This window comes from Squalius cephalus, assembly GCF_949319135.1.
Source record: "Squalius cephalus genome assembly, chromosome: 15".
Lineage (NCBI taxonomy): Eukaryota > Metazoa > Chordata > Actinopteri > Cypriniformes > Leuciscidae > Squalius > Squalius cephalus.
The window spans coordinates 31,523,861-31,542,285 of record NC_137136.1 but is presented as its reverse complement, the minus strand read 5'-3'; the positions used below and the strand labels follow the sequence as shown (position 1 = coordinate 31,542,285).

At 36.2% G+C, this 18,425-nt stretch overlaps 1 protein-coding gene across 1 annotated transcript in view; it reads left to right on the top strand.

The window, feature by feature from the left end:
- Nucleotides 1–18,425, top strand: part of plecb (plectin b) — an 89,503-nt gene that overhangs the window by 20,279 nt on the left and 50,799 nt on the right. The window contains 1 exon segment of the mRNA XM_079894184.1: nucleotides 13,457–13,518. Coding sequence (XP_079750310.1) covers nucleotides 13,457–13,518 — 62 coding nt within the window.

Sequence of the window (18,425 nt, the reverse complement as noted above, 5' to 3'; positions counted from 1 at the left end):
TGTTCTATAAATCCTGTATTGATGGAATAAATCTGCTCATATTCGTTGAAAGAATCGGGGAATATGTGAACGCTTCTGCAAGGCTGTAGTATCACTGTATTCACAACTTTGAATGGCAAATTACATCAAAACTTTGAATAACAAATGGAAGCCCAGAGGCTCAGATTTTCCATGTGTTCAGTGAATAAATAAAAGAACATCAGAAACTTTTCTGTATATATTTCCAAGTCAAATTCATAATACTATAGGAGAGCTCCCAGATGTCTTGTGAAAAATGGCCCCGTCAGAACGTATAACTGCCATAATGGAAAGTTCCAGAGCCGCGATGTGAACAGCACGTATGTTTGCATGACTGTATTGTTCAGGGAGCAGCAGGGCATTAAGAGCGTATTTCAGGACCCGTGAAGTGCTTTACACTTGATTTATGATCTTTTTATACCAGAGGGATGCTTTTGCTTTCGTTTGACCGTTACTTTTAGCCCTTCGCTCGTAACTCAGATTTCATAACACACTGTGGTACAGCTTCATGGTTATACACAAGTCAGAAATTGACTTTAGCTGTAATTTCAGATGCAAAGATTAGATTAGCGGTTATTATCATTCCAGCCAACTTAATGTTGTTTCACTTTACAAAAATCACAGGAACATTTTAAGGACACCCATGAGTAATACAAATATTTCTCTGTCAACAATATACTTAGAAGTTAAGTACCAAACAAAGAAAAAATAAGTACAAAGCAGCTCTACAGAAGACATTTGTCATTATTCAGATCAATTTAGTTCAGTGTCAGTGTTACAAAGTTCGATTATGAAGCAAATTCAATCCAGCTATAAAGCAGCAGAAGATAACAGCATCATTAGTTCAGATTGGATAAGCAGAGTTTGGAGAGTTTTCTAGCACTTCTCAAGAACGGCCTTACAAGGCCTCTTTGAAAATGTCCTGCAAAGTTTCATGACATTTCTGTTAGTGTGCTCGGCTTCATTTAGAGATAGATGAGCCAGGCAGCGATGCCATTGGCTAACGGAGGCCTTTATGCTTCATTATTGCCCGCGACTGAGGTCATGGGAAGCGTGGGAAATCATTAGGAATGACTGCAGGAGACCCGGCGACGTCTCGGGATGTTTTACGCTTTATAGCTGTTGCAGTGAAGGAATGATTTACCAGAGGAGTTACGGAGAACAAGTTGACTCCTTGTACAGCAGGATGTGTTGTGTTGGTAAGTGACTCAAACACATCTCTCTCAGGATTTTCACTTAATCGCGTCAGTTCTATGTGTTTTAATTCACATCATCGACTGTTATGTAATGTCTGGCTGATTTAATTATCTCAATCCTGCTGATGAGATTATAAATCACTGAAATCCCTTCATTTTGGCAGTCTGGTGCCAGTTTGTTATGCAATATGATAGTTTGTTCTCTCACCGCGCACGGGTCTACCTCAGTACTTGCGGAAAAACACGCACTTTCTTATACTTGTATGATACTCTAAATCTTGTGAAATTATTCTACAAAGAGTTGATTATTTTCACTTAACCTCTTAAGTGTCACCGGCCCACCGGTGGGCCCAAAATCATTACATATTTAAAACAGTAATATCCTATAATAAACATAAATTAATCTTGACAAACTATATATCATTTGAAAGCTTACAAACTCTAGTTTTCATATTTGGTGAATGATTTCCAAAATAAATTAGAGAGGAGCTGTAATTTATCAATTTGCAACAAGAATATTTTCATATTCCTAAGGCGTGTTCAGACCTTTATTTTGAAATAGCAATGAACATGAAAAATCATGAAAGAATGGATGAAACCTCAGTTTGTTTTCATGCCAAGAGTTCAAAAGATATCATCCATTCAATTATTTTAGAAAAAAATATATTAATATGTTTTTAATAACACATATGGAAATGAAGGCGCCCTTATATGGGCAGTAATGGAGTCTGGTTGTCACCTAGTGAAAATGTTTGGTACTGCGCCCAAACAAAATCTCACTGAAAGCTCATTTTTTGAGATATCAACCTAAAATTTGAAACACAACTTAGTCAGATTTTTGGCTTTGATTTTCTAGCAGTTTTAGATTCGGCCAGGTTTTAAAAATATATATTTTATATAAAATATGAATAATTAAATTTTTTACATTGTACATTTTCATAAACACAAACTTATATAACTTTTTTTTTGTTTCACTTTCTTAATTTATTTCACTTCAACAAAAATCTGCCAAATGTCTTCTTTAAAACAAGACCAATTGTATGTCTATACTCCAAAGCATTCTTTAATTACAACCATTTAAAGTCGAAATGTGCATTTTCATGTATATTTAAAAAAAGGGGGGTGACACATAAAAGTGAGTTATGTTCAGAATAGCATACTCTTACTGCACTATTTATAATATATTTGGTACAGAATGCAAAGTCTCTGAATGCAATTAAAAATGCATAATAACTCATTTCTAAAATAACTAAATGCCACTTACATGCAATGTGTCGAGGTTGAAAATGTAGCACACTGCTGTTTGAATATAACTTATTCTCCAATGCATTGAGTAAGCAGAAAGCTGATATTGTAATGCAAATACACTCTTGAAAATAATATTTTTTATTTGTATTTTTTTGCAGTGATGCCATAGAAGAACAATTTTTGGATTCCCCAAAGAAGTTTTCAGTATAGCGAAACAGTTCTTCAAATATTTTTTTCCCCGTAGTATAAATAACATTTTGAAACGTTTTCCACCATTAAGAAACACTTTTGTGTAATCGAAAGGTTCCATGGATGTTGAAGGTTCTTCATGGAACCATAGATACCAATAAAGAGTGTAAAGATCATCTATATGATGGAAACAATTTTTGACTTAGCCACTCCCATCCATTCAATCAAAGTGATCCATAACCCCGCCCTTAAAAGACACGGCAGCCAATCGGATGTCAGCAAAACTGAACATGCAAAATGATTGATTTATCAAGCGGAGAGTGTTTCTGATGGCGGATAAGAAAAACTGGCGGCTCATTTGGTTGAGTTTTGCTGTTTGCTGTGAGTTCTGTCACAGTCATGCCCTTTTTCAGTGACATCTGTCAGGAAGTATAAGCTATGCGTGGTATTTCACAAAAAAGTATAGCTGAAATACTACACCCCCTTTAAATGCACAATGAATGTGTTTTCCTCTTGTGAATACTGTGTTTTGTCGCCATCTAGTGTTAAGGATCAGTTGAATACTTCATTGACATAACTTTGTCACTGAAGGTGTGATACTGAAGGCACAAAAGCTTCATTAAAGTCACTCTCCGTAAGTCTGTAACACTGGAGTGGTTTAGTGGAAATCTGGGGTTTAGCCAAGACATCTGTGGATGTGTGGCCTATCATGTATGTCCCTGATAAATATTGGACTCTGATACACTTATCTTCACATTGCTGATGAGTTTAGTTTCCTTCACTTTTGAATGTCCTATTGGCATTTATTCTCTCCCTCAAATGCACATTGTATTAGCGACATTAATCAATTGGTATTTAGTCAAATGGAAAAGGTCATAAAAACCGGGGCTTTACATAGAAAATTCCCCCCATTTGTATCTGTTGCTCAGCAACAAGTTTAGATTTTGTGGTAAGCTACTGGTGTGTGATTGGAGGGGAATTTAGAAATAGTGTAATCTAGCAGAATGTATTCCTCTTTTTATATTTATTCTGGTTTTGTGAAGTAATCATGCAGTCAGCCCTTCCTTTGAATGACTTGCGATCCGACTATAAATACAGACATGAGTAAGTGTGTGTTGTTCTGATCCGCTGCCATGGCTACTGTGTGTGTGTTTGGTCAACTCTTCTCAGATGTCTGCATATCTGCACCATCAGCATCTCAGATGAAAGCAAGTTATTATTATGTCACTTAGGCAATGCTGTCAAAAGCAGAAGTCTATAGTTTTCAGCTGATCTCATTCAGGTCACTGACACGGCGTGTGCGTCATGTTTACCTTTTAAAGATCACACTTCTCTCAGCTGTTCACATATATGAGCCATTGTAAAGTTTTATGATTATGTCCTAATTATTGGCCAGAAGAGGGAGACATAATGAAGTCAATTTGACTTGAAAACATGATCCCAACCCATTTTTACTTCTGTAGTGCATACATATATCAGTCTTGGGTGTAATTAATTGCTAAGTAATCTAATTACTTTTCCCTTATAAAGTAAAATAAGGGATTACTCTTAAATTTTTCTATAATAAGTTACATCTGATGTAATTGCAATAAATACTGGACAGACTACACAATTCTATATAAAACAATAGTGTATTTAACATCAAAATTTTATGTTAAAAATGTATGATTTTAATGAAACCTTCTCCTTTTACACACTTTTGTCAGTTCAAGAATAATTGTTTATTTGAAAGAACAGTTTCATGTCTATCTGTAACGTGGATGCTGCAGACACATGAGGCGTTGGATCCAAGTGCAGTGAACATTTATTAACACAAGACAACTGAAGTAAATTCAGTCACGAGAGAACAGAAAGCTGCAGCAAACACACACAAAACAACCATGAATTGGCAACACTAGACAAAGAACATGGAAAACACAAGGGCAAACAAGATAGCAAGTAACAAGACACACCACTAATCAACAGGGAAAACTACAAACATGGCCACAGGAACAGGACACATGAGTAACCATAGAAACAAAAGGAACATAAAAACATTTCAAAATAAAAGTCCGTACAAAACAGGCACAACACTGGGATCACGACATCCAGGATCCTTGTATTGTTCAACCCGTCGAGGTTGATATGAGATTTAAAAAGTAATTAGTAATAAATAATCCAATACTTTTAAGCGAGAGTAATTAGTACATAATCTAATTAAACTGTTGAAGATGTAATTCGTCATTTTAGAGTCATTTTAGAGTAACTTCCCCAACACTGATTTTTATACATGAAAACACTAGCAAAAATCACTTTATTTTGTACAATTTCTCAAACTCAAACTCTTCACAGTGCAAGAATGTAACCCATCAGATTGACTTCAGTGGAAGAAGTTGTTTCAGAGGAAAGTTTTTACACAATGATTAAAGATTATGAAGACAAACATTTCTTATTATTTGATATAACTTGGGCTGATAAATCGTTCACCAGTAAGACCAGGAATGTGCATTAAGAAAGTAAACTGAATTTTGATTTCATGAGGACTTTGATACGCGTCTTATATTACGCTTTTGAAATTCCTGTCATCATTTTGAAGAGAGGCTGGCATGTCCGTCTGTTTTCCACTCCGGCTGAAACTAGTGCAGGAGGTCTATTAGGTTATTTTAGACCTCAGCTGCTGTTGATGTTCTGTTTTGAATCTCCAGCTAAACAGAGATTTCCCCAAATCCAGTTTTGACTATCACATCAGAACTTGATTCCAGGATTTATATAAGCACAGATATTAATGCTCCATGCAGTTTTGCAATTGCGATATTAATGCTCCTTAGCTCTGGGAATTATGAGCAAATGGAAAGCCACATAATGAAGGTAAATCGACAAAAACCCTTGTAAAGGAAAAGTAAAAGCATCTTATGGAGAGGCAAAAAAGAGCTCAGGTGTCCATTTTGTTCTTGTTGGGAAGGACAGGGTGTGTTCGTGATTCGGGTGAAATCAAAGCAGATGTGCGGATTCCACATTCCTCTCTCTCTCTCTGGGCATGACAGACATCCCTGTACACGTTCTCACACGCAGGAGGAGGAGAGACGGATCCAGAGGGAAAGACTTGTGGATGGGATTGGGAGGCACTTTCACAGCTAATGTGGTTTGGTTACACCTAACACGGGAATGTTAGGAGTCAATCTCCTTACCTTTAAAGACAGCTTTAAGTCTATGACTTTTTGCTTTTGTACACACTCAACTATGCCTCTACCGAAATGGATTTTGATTTCTTAAATGTGCTATTTGTAGAATACAGAAGCCTTTGTCATTAGTGACACTGGTGGCCGTTATGTGAACTGCAGCAGCAACATATTGCTTGTGCTCTCACTCGTTCACACGTAACGCACAAGAGACTGAATGTAAATCAGTCTCCCCGATATACTCACAGCGAAGTTCTTTTTTCAAACTTTGCTTAGAAGTAAAAAGAAGTTGGAAATACCTTTACAGTGATATACTGTTATTGAACATCCAGATGTTTAGAGACATTTAGATGAATATGTAAATATGTGCTGCATCTTTCCTCTATAAACACACCAAACATGACAGCGGGGAGAAAACATCAGTTAAGAAAGCATCTGATTGCAGCGATATGGATATTGATGAGGCAATTCAAATTACACTGTTATGAAAGTGTGATCATAAAGTATATTTATAGACTGTATAGATCTGGCTATGAGACTTTAGTTTGAAATAATCCTTTTTGTTTGCATGACACATTGACATTACAGTACAGAATGGCTCTTTCGGCATTATCCTGAACATTGTATATCATTCGTTTCATGTGTCATTGAACAGAAGAGAAGTTCTCAGGAGCACGAGTAACCGTTACGCCCTTTTGATTTTCCTGGCAAAAACTTACAGGGACCTTTACATAAAAATGTGTTTAAAGGCTTTCAGCCTATGGGAAGTCAGGCAAGGTCTTGTATTTTAAGTTTTGTTACAAGTTGTTCACACATTGGCAATGAAAAGCGATTATTACTGATAATCCTTACATATAACCCCTTTAAATATCACACGCAAAAACAGTGCGTCATTGATTTTCACTAGAAATGCAGTGAATTTTAAGATTGTTAATCTATATATTTACATTATTTTAATCTACACTGAAATCACCTGTCTGTAAGTTTTCAGAGTACATCATAGTTTTCTACTTGATTGACACTTTTTATTATTTAAATCACACTGTTCCGCTGTACAAAATATATGTTCTGAAAAAAATGGTGTAGTATTTACTTTAAAAAACTTTTCACTCAGAAATTGCTGGGAAATTTCACAAACCATTACGAAGAAATGGCAAGTAACACTGAAATTAAAGGTGACATTTTAAAGTAGCAAGACGAAAATTGTGTTTTCTTGTAAAAATGTACTCCAATTTGTGCAACTTGCAAAAAAAATATTTTTTTTTACAATATAGATAATGTTGCACACTAATGTTTATACAGTGTGATATCACATATGCACTCCAGACCACTTTAAAGATCGGATCTTTAACACTTATCATCTGGGCAAAGATATTCTGGGAATATTCTGAGACCTAAGATCCGGGTCACGGCACCAGAAAATGCTTGTCAGTTCTACCATTGACAAACAAAATGTCTTCTGACTGGGTCACATTGACTCTTGCCTTCATCTTCTTATCTAACCCCAGATCCAGAAATGTTTTGTATGCGTGCATGTGATTCATAGAAAGATCTGAGGTTTATGTGAGGTTAAAAGATGCATACTTGATATTGATTCAGAAAGTCATGTTTTCTGCTTCTCCCTGCTTGTGTGAAGGTTCGGTCTTGTGTAGACTTGACAATTGGAAAAAAAAACAGTCTGATGTATCTTTGGCCAAGAACCAAGCATAGCTTTCGCAATTGTTTATGTCGTATAGGTGTGAGTTCATCTGAAACACTGAATATATGTGTGTGCTCAAGGATATCACGTTTTGAAAATCACATGTCTCAAACAAAGCTCTTGAAAATCTTCAAAAGTTGTATTTGTATAACACCATTTATTTGAACTCGTATCTTGAGGCTAGGTCTTCTTCAGAAGTGCTGACTGTTAAGCCAGCCAATCAGATCTCAGTTTTCATCCAGCTCTTGTCATTTGTTTGTGTGGATTATGCATCAGCTGGTCTGTGAATGAAACTAGCTGTGGAAAGCTGCTAATACTACCTTCCTTACAGTTTATCTCATTAACATACTGTAATAATCAATGCCTCTAATAATGATACATGTGAATGGATAAGTAGATATATTATAAATTGCTCATTTTTTGTTTTAATCATGAGATTATGACAAAAATGCCAAAAGGCAAATTAAATTTAATGAAAAAATGATTTTGAAGTATCTTCTGTATTTCTCAAAAATACAGTAAAAAACAGTAATATTGTGAAATATTACAATTTCAAATAAATGTTTTCTATTGTAATATATGATGATTTGCTGCTCAAGAAACATTTCTGATTATTATCAATGTTGAAAAAAGTTGTGCTGGAAACAATGATATTTTTTTCCAGGATTCATTGATTTATTGAAAGTAAAACAAAAAATTATTTAAAAAAAGCATTTATTTGAAATATAAATCTTTTGTAACATTTTAAATGTCCTTACAGACACTTTTGTTCAATTTAATGGCCGGGTATATAATAAATATTACATATTAACATAAAAAGGTTATGAATGCTATTAAAGGTGTTGATAGATTTTTATGCCACACCTTCATACCTTTTTCTGTATCAACAGACATAGTCTATAAAATGAAGGCGTCAGCTTCCTCATCAGCTAAAGGATATGTCAGATATATTGTAAAATAATCCCTCCTGCAAACTCTGTCAAGTTCAGGCTGTTAGACTCACTGGCGAGCCTCAACAGGTTATCAAATCTCAGAGCTTCTCAAAGTTTATGGTGTGGGTCTGTTCAGATGATAAATAAACAAGAATCGGCACACTGCCACTTCTGCTCCTAAGGATTTATTCAAATGAACAACGTTTCGACCCAAAGGGTCTTCGTCAGGCCAGGTCTGCTGAGATGATGAACATGTGATGAACGCCCCGTCCTCATCTTCATCTTCTGAGATATTGGTTTATATCTTTTTGAACCGCATGGACAAAACTGTTACTCATCACCTATTGCATAAATCTTAATTTTTCTACACTTATCAACCCATTCTTTGGTGATGCACATGCAAGTTCAGCATGTTCACATAAACACACACCCATGCAAACAAGAAATGATTCTTTTAAAGATCTTTCATCTTATTTCTAGTCGTTCATTTTGCAGCCTCTGGTTATGTATTTTTCTGGGGTTGGTTCAGATTCAGTAATGTTAATCTCCAGCGTGTGTAGACGTGAGCGGCCCATCCCAGAGCCTCGCCCTGTCTTATTGGCAGCACACACTCTTAGTTAGTCATACTTGCCCAACCGCACAGGTATGTTACAGTGGTTAATCATTAAAGAGGTGCATATATGTGTGTGTGTGGAGTGATATCTGTAGGCCTGAGTGTGATTGTGTAACTTCTGTTCCTATAATGACTCTTCACACTAATTTAGTGCTCAACGTAAGGTAGTTACACAACTCGACACACTCTCCATTTCCTGTTGCATTACTCTTTAGAGATTGTGATGCTGTAGTGTGACTGTTTGGAGAGGGTGTGGGATTCTATGAGGCATGCGGACAGACACACCTTCCCACTCACTTTCCCTGATTCCACCCCTTCTCCACAAACATGACCATTCAGGGATTAGGCGGAGCCAAACATAACCCGAAGTGCCCTGCACCCATGTCTCACAGGAGCCAGAACCTGTAGCCTTCGTTAAGACATCATTTACTGGAGATAGAAAAATGGACAGCAGAAATTAAACGGGAACCTTAAGTCTTAACGGGAACATTGCTGCAACGTTCTGTTTGGAAAAGCGAGGAAGCTTGTAAAGAGCAGAGATTTGTGGCTGACAGAACTGTGTGTTTGGCTGTAAGCGTGACGTAGAGGAGATGAGTACGCAACAGAGACGGAGGGAATACTCGACCGACAGCCTGGACGGGGACAGGAGGGAGAGGATCCCCTCGGATGACTTGTATTATCAGGGAATGCTGAAATCCTTGGACGGCAGGAAAGGTACTCGGGAAAGCTGTCTGATACACCTGCTCATGTGGGAAGAGACCTTTCTTTGTTGTACAAAATTATTAGGGTATGATCTTAGAGACGTTTATTTAGAGATGCATGTCATGGTCATTGAAGCAAAGATCATCTTCTTAATCAGTATTTTCATCTTGGTTTTAAAACACAGATATTTTTGAGAAGTGAAATGACTGACGCCTAAATCAAATACGATTTGCCAACAGGGTTAAAAAAAATTATTACGGTTTAGAAAAAAAAAAACATTACTCAAGTCTTAATACCTTATGAAAATTTGCTTTCCAAATAAAAAAATTATCATATTTTACTGCATTAACTAATGTAGTCTGATATTATTTTAGAAGATCTCATTATGTAATTCTGAAGGTTTTATTATTGAGGTTTATCACTTGCCTTATAATGTTTGCAATCTGCTCAAGTGCCTTGCTTACAGTCGTTCTTGTCATTGTCAGTAATTTGTGCAATAAAAAGTGTCATACAGCAGGCGTTTCAGAGCTAAAGCTGCCTCTCCTGACCAAGGCCATTGTGTCAATATTTATATCGATGGCATATATTTAGCAGTATAAAGATGTGTTAATTGGGTCTGAGACAGCGTTCCCTGTTGTCCTGTCACCTGATCACCTGACTCACACAGTATGTCATCAGCAAACAGACAATGCATTTGTCACTATAGGTATACATATCACTGCATAAAATTAAGTGAGTACATTTGAATTTTATAGGTAAAATATAGTGAATTCTCTTGTCTCCTTACACATTCCAGAGGACAGGCTTAATCACAAGGGCGTTGGTTTAAACATTAGCGCTGTAACGTTATGCATGTCAAGGCAAAGAGTGGTGTTCAAAGGGCAAAGGTCTGTTGAAGACCCCGTACTGGTGGTCATAATGATCCACACCATCGCCCACAGAAAGACTCTTCAAACACTAAAAGGGAAGTCTTGCATTAGAGGTCAAGGTTTATTGCCTCCGCCCATGATAGTCACCATGGTAATATTATTTCATAATATGCTCATCATACTCCACCCAGCAGAAACAGAAGTTCTGCGGGAGCGTCTGAATCAGCTGTTCCCTCAATGCACAACAATAGATAGGAGAGTCGTGCCGTTGCCCAGCAAACATCTTCCACTCCTATGTTGTATTATGCATTCAACTGTCCCGTTGCACAAAATTGCTCCAATTATTGAACGAGAACCCTGGAGCATAATTAGACTGAAGTGTTGGGCTTCGACTCAACATCATGTATTCAGGGATGTACTGTTGTACTTTTCTTGATACGTGATTCATATCCTGTTAACTGTCAGTGTCCCGGTAGCTGGACACATCCCACACATTTTTTATTTCCTTTATCACATGTTTTAGTAATAATCATACATTAGGTATTATCCAAAAGTTTTTATACTCACAATCCTGGCATCCTGTTTTGAAATTGGACATTGCACTACCATAAGTATCTTCAATCAGATTTGAGGGACAAGTTTACGGTTTATGTCAAGTTTAGGCTTACAGCCAGGGTTAGGTGCTTCTACATCAGTGTTATTCGCCATCATTTCCCTCTGATTTTAGGGATAACTCATGGATAGGGTTAGGTTTAGGGGTAGAACTATATTTGCAAACAGGAATGTTGTTCCAGGATGTCTTAGTTGGCAAAATCACGGTAAATGATCGCTTACACTCTTTCAGTCCTTGCATCCTCAAAGCAAGATCCATCATTCAAAATATGGATGGTCCTGTGCGCCTCATGAGAAGTGATGTCCATTGGTCCAGGTTTGGGCTCTTCGGGCCATAGAGCGTTCTTCTCAATCCTACATGCCATTAGAGAAACCGTAGCTGAGATGATCTTGCACTTGCTCCCAGATAGAGGTGTATCGAAAGACTTTATCAAAGACTATTCATTTACATGGAATTTTGTGCATTTTTTCAGTAACACTACAGTCACACTTCATATTTGGTGGCCTTAACTATCTATCTATTAGCATGTAATATGGATTTACTGTGCAACTACATGTTGTTTCCACATTTACTGCTAATGAGTTTGAGGTACGGTTAGGTTTAGATGGAAATGTAGGGTTAGGGTTATAGGGGTTAGAGGTTTTAAGGTAAGGGTTATGGTTATGGTTATGGTTATGGTTATGGTTATGGTTATAAGAGGTAAAGTCTACTAAAGTCAGTGTTACTACAAATGCAAATTACGTTAAATGCAATTAAGATGGACCAACATGTAAAGTATATAATAATTATATAGGTATAGCACTATTTATTTACATGTACTTATTATAGTAATTATAATAACTGTGTTATAACTAAGTAGCATACTAACCCTAAACCTTACCTTAGCCCATGTAGTTACCTTATATTACCAGTACTTAGGTAAAGTACACGTACTGTACTATAGAGTGCAACTATGATGTGTTTTAGGCCACCTAATGTGTGACTAACTTTACCAACTAACACACTAACTTTAACCATAAATGTGAGCATGTCATTTTAAAATGCAGTAATGTTCTCCAGTAATGATGACAGATGCCTGTGTTGGTCATTTGTGTGAGACAGCAGTACGGATCATGTTCTCTTGTGTTTAATGCTGCCGAAGGAACATGATTCTGCAGGCTGTAGGTGTGTCTGTGTCTGCGGTGACGCACACTGAAGATTAAAGCTATTCTGCCGTCATGCTAAAATTTCCCAGCCTGAGGTCTTAAATACAATACATGTTCATCTCTCCAAACCTGTGCTCCGTCTTTGCGTGACAATGGATCTGTCTAGACTCCTCCTGCGGTCATTACTCCCCAGCTTTACCCAGACCTGCAGTCATTACTCCCCAGCTTTACCCAGACCTGCAGTCATTACTCCCCAGCTTTACCCAGAGATCACCTTACTCACATGGCTGTGCCTCTGAGGTGCTGTTTAAATAGTGTGTAGGAGATGTGAGGCATTACTACTCAAAGAACTGATTTGAAATCATTCTGATATTGAGATTTTATCTGATCCACTTCTCTCTTCACGTGCAGTTCAACTGTTTTAAAGACACCATGAAATCAAAATTGACAGTTCTTCTTCTTTTTTTATTGAATATTGCAGTATTTATGTATTCGTGCACATTATTACTTTATTAAATTCATGGGCTCGTAATCTTTAATCAGAATAAGTTCCCGTCCCTCTTGGATCAACATCTCTTCTCTTCTCTGATGGTGTGTTCACTGGCGTGAGGGCCTGTCACTCACATGCAAACCACAACCATCTATTCAATTCCCAATGGACAAAATCAAGTCCCACCCTATATTTGTTCTTGTTTAAGAAGCTTTTTCACTCAGATACATGTCACAATAAGGAAGAAAATACTATTGCAACTTCCATTTGTGTTTGGGACATTCAGTGCATCAATGTTTTGGTGTGGTCGTGATACTCAAACCAACAGAGACAGTGTTACACTTTTCATGGAAAAGGCTTATTTATAGATGTCTGCGTATTCATTTGGGATTCAGCATCAAATTTGAACCTATTTTAAGGTTCAGATTTGATGCTGAATCCATACTAGATTTAGTATTCTAAAAATCTACAGTATTTTAACATTAATAAAAGGACACACTTACTGTAAATCCTTTCCGATCCAGGCATTTACTCTAAACACTGCTGAAGTGTGTTAAATGTTCTTTTTTCTTTATCTTTTCCAGATGAACGGGACAGAGTGCAGAAGAAGACTTTCACAAAATGGGTGAACAAACACTTGATAAAGGTACATTTATGTTTATTTTTGCTGTTAAGATTTGGTAAAGTTTGATTAGAATAACTAATCACTTTAACTGACAAATCCAATGCAATTTACAATGCAATACAAGTATCATACGAAGATTCAGTCCTCCTGAAGTGACCTGCGGTTTAGGGCCAGATTTACTAACAGCTCCAACACAAACCCTCTTTTGGCATTACAAATTACAAATAAGTTTTAGTCATTTTTTCTGTGTTTTGGTAATTTTTATGATTTCTTTTTATTTTTTACTCATTTTGATTTCAGTTTGAGGGGCCGTTTACACAACAATGTTTTCAACTAAAAAAGGACAAAATGTTATGCGTTTTGGCCGTTCGTTTTGAGGGCCTGAAAACGCAAACTTTGAAAAAACGGGTTTCAAAGTGCAAGTTTTTGAAACCGATACTGTTATCGTCTCTGTGTAAACTACAAAAACACAAATTTGTGGAAACGGTGACGTCATGCGCATGTGTATTACGTGTTCAGTCTATACAGATATTTGCAGAGAAGCATATCTTGTTCACACAGGTTATAAATCTGGTCTAAAATGTCTTGTACTTAAGCTGAAAAGTGGTGCACTTGAAAAGCCAAACAAAAGATAATGAGTATGTAAGACTGGACAAGAATGGAGGTTATTGGCACTCTTACAAATCAGTCAAGCCTATTTATTCACTGTAGATGATGAAAAAAAGAGACCACTTCAGAACAAAAGAGTTAGAGATATAAGACAAACCTGCATGTTAAGAACATCTGGATTCATTTAGCAACTGGCATGTCATATTCAGGGTATAAACACTCGTCAGGCCGGCCAACAGTAGCACATGTGCTGCACAGATGTAAACCCTTCATCTGTGATTAAACAAAAGCCTTATTCAGATGGGACTGTTTTCTCTGAGGAGGACAGGTACATTTATCATTCTAATCCCATTTGAAAGAAAACATGTTTTTCCGTCACAATTCTTAAAGGCTAATTTTGTGTCCTGACAAATCTGCTCCAATCTGAGTAGTAATATCTGTCATTGTGTAGTATTATTTTTGATAATGCTTTCATTATTGATTTTGGTGTTTTGGCCACGTTTCTAAAATGAAATGACAGTTTTATATACTGTATGTTTATAATAATTATATACACGCTTGTAATTATTTCACATATAAAACTGTGAATGTTTTTATGATGTGCGTCCAGAGCACGCCTACATAATCCTGTCATTTTACTTGGCAAATATTGAAATCATTTATATTTAACAGACAGATTAAGTCTGCCTTGTTTTCACTCTTTATACTGTACCATCAAATATAAGCCCTTATTTTACGAGTCAAACTGTATTCTACACTGACACGTTTATATTTGCTGACTGAATGTTTGAGTTTGACCTTGACGAACACTGATTGCTCAGTTTGTTTCTGTCATCAGCTGTTCTGTACTAGCTCTTATTGCTTTGTGCTGACTGAGCTGAGTATGTGTGAGGGAAAGATGGGCAGTGGCCGAATAATGGGGATAGACAGTACAAACGAGACTTATTACTGTATGATACACCCTGTTGTTGTTGGTTATTTTCCAGTGTATTAATTTAACACAGACTGTGATATAATACATTTGATCTTATTATTTGTGTGTGAGCTTCTACTAGTGGACATGTTGGGTAATATAGACTGACATCAACAGAGACCTCTAGTGGCTCAGTACGATATCTATCTATCTATCTATCTATCTATCTATCTATCTATCTATCTATCTATCTATCTATCTATCTATCTATCTATCTATCTATCTATCTATCTATCTATCTATTTGTCTGTCTGTCTATCTGTCTATCTGTCTATCTGTCTATCTATCTATCTATCTATCTATCTATCTATCTATTTATTTATTTATTTTTAGTTTTGGCCGAACGACTCCATTATGAGCTGTTGTGAAGTTTCAGCATCAGCCTTTAAATCATATTAATCTTAATGTTGTCCTTCATTTTCAACCTTCACTTCTTTCTTCCATTTCTAATCAACTCTCACTCTCTCTGCCCTCTTCTCTCCTCCTCATCATCGCGTCCTTCCTCTTTTCCTCTCCTGCTCCATTCACTCGTCCAGCACTCGAGAGCTGAGGTAGGTCCATCTGTCAGCGTGTCCCAGCAGGCCTTGCTCTATCACATATATGTACAGTATTTCTGTCCTCCTTAAGGCTTTTGGCCTGGGCTCTCATGAAGAATGTAGATTACCGCTTAGAGTTATAGAGCTCATGCAGTACAGCAAAAGAAATCCAAAGCCTGCCTCGTTACGCCAATTTGTCATTGTACTTTGATTTGGATTTTGTTCTTTGAAAGCAATTGTTACTAACTTGAGTAAAATGAGTTTGAGTAAAATGAATAGTTCATTCCAAAATCCTGTCATCGAAAACTCAAAAATCTCAAATCTCATTTTCCATTCCACATATTTGAACTGACGTATCAAATTTGGTTGATGCCAAATTCATCTCTTTTTTTCTCTTTATTTATGATAATGTTTTTCTTTTTCTTTTTCATCTCTTTTTTATCTTAATGAGGAAGAGATTTCATACAGTAGCTTCAACAGATAATCTCATTAATGAATGATTTTAAATTTAATCTTTTCATCTTCTGGAGTACTTTTTTTTTTTTTTTTTTTTTTGATACTTTTGTTCTTTCGTCCTTACTGGAGCTTGAAATATTTAATTGTCATTGTATAAAAAAAAAAAAAAAAAATTAGTTTGGAGCGGGATTGTACGGAGCCCCTGAGGGGACCTGTGAAAAAAAAAAAAGAATAGGACTTTCGCGTGCGCACGAGAAACTTTCGCGTGCGCACGAGAAACTATCGCGTGCGCACGAGAAACTATCGCGTGGGCACGAGAAACTATCGCGTGCGCACGAGAAACTTTCGCGTGCGCACGAGAAACTTTAGGTTTGCGTTATAGCGTCATTAATACAAATGTAGAAATATGGATGATGTATATATCATTTATGTTGTTGTTTGACATGTTTTGAAGTGTTTATTTTAACAAAAATCTCAAGCAAGGTGCTATTAAAGACAAGACTTAGAGGCATATTTTAGTCACTATTCAAATAATTGTATTAACTTTGAATATACTTTGAATAAACTTTGTATTTGTATGTGTATTGATAAAAAATAAACAACAGGCTAATAATCTTCTGCTACTGAGATGAAGGAAACATTTTTTTAAAGAATTAAAGTTCACAAGATTGCTATTTATCTTGATCAAACTGTTCCGTCATCAGCTCTTCCTCAGTTCCGCACTGCAGAATAAAATAGTCATCCTCTGCTGCAGTTGTACGGATTCTTAACGCATTTATTGCAACTACATTTCATCTTTTTCTCATCAAACAACCAGATTAACGAATGCTTCGACACAACCCGTACCGAAGAGCCTAGACAGGTCTTTCTTCTGTATACTGTATACAGGGTGAATGACGACTGTTGGCCTACCATGGTCGCCCTCGTCAGTAAGTTTTAAATAATAATAATAATAATAATAAATTAAGATATAAATCAATATAATTCGTTGTATATTAAATATTTTAAACAATAGCTACAAAAAGGTAATTGACTGTATAGTCCTAACGTTCATGCATGAACTGTCATTCAGACTTACTGTCTAACAACCAGAGAACAGAGAACATCAGAGATATTAAAATACATACTCTTCTGAGTTTTATGATGTAGGCCTTTTTTTTATTAAAATGTATCGGCCTATAATTTATATCTCAAGGATGCGAGCTTGTGCGTGGCGCACTCAGTCATGTTGAGAGGGAAACACGCATTATATTATTAGGCTAGTCTATTCAGAAATAGTGTAAAAGACCTGTAAATAAAATACAACATTAACATTATAAACACTATTAATAACATATAGGCTATGCGTATTTTACTTCCCCATAGCCAAATCCTTAAATGAATGGAATCAGAAAACAACGAGAAATGAAAAATAAGTAACCACTTATAATAATAATAATAATAATAATAATAATAATAATAATAATAAATACATAGTAGTCTATAAAAATAGCCCATTGTGCCCTTTATTACAAACAACTTTTAGCCTATTTTAAACGCCAAGCCTAAACGAATTTATTTGAATCGAAACTGAAACTATACCGCAAAGTTGGGTTCGCGCATCTTTCGTTCGGTCCAAAGTTTAATACTGAACAGGAATTAATAATCATTTAGTTTGTTCCTCAGTTGGGGAACAGTTGTTCCTAATTTGTTCCTCAGTTGGGGAAATAACTTAATACTTTATCGTTTCATACTCATTCGAAACAGTAAAATGTATATTTTTATTTGTGTACATTCAAAATGACTACAAAATGTCATGCCTTTGAAAAAGAAAGAAATTCAAGGAACAAATTCAAGTGATGGCGCCGGCGAATCGCGATATTAACAACATCGGTTCACTTCTGCCATTAACTTGACATCACAGCCGGTTCATTATTAGCCTAAATGATTATTAATTCCTGTTCAGTATTAAACTTTGGACCGAACGAAAGATGCGCGAACCCAACTTTGCGGTAGCCTATATTTCAGTTTCGATTCAAATAAATTCGTTTAGGCTTGGCGTTTAAAATAGGCTAAAAGTTGTTTGTAATAAAGGACACAATGGGCTATTTTTATAGACTACTATGTATTTATTATTATTATTATTATAAGTGGTTACTTATTTTTCATTTCTTGTTGTTTTCTTATTCCATTCATTTAAGGATTTGGCTATGGGGAAGTAAAATACGCATAGCCTATATGTTATTAATAGTGTTTATAATGTTAATGTTGTATTTTATTTACAGGTCTTTTACACTATTTCTGAATAGACTAGCCTAATAATATAATGCGTGTTTCCCTCTCAACATGACTGAGTGCGCCACGCACAAGCTCGC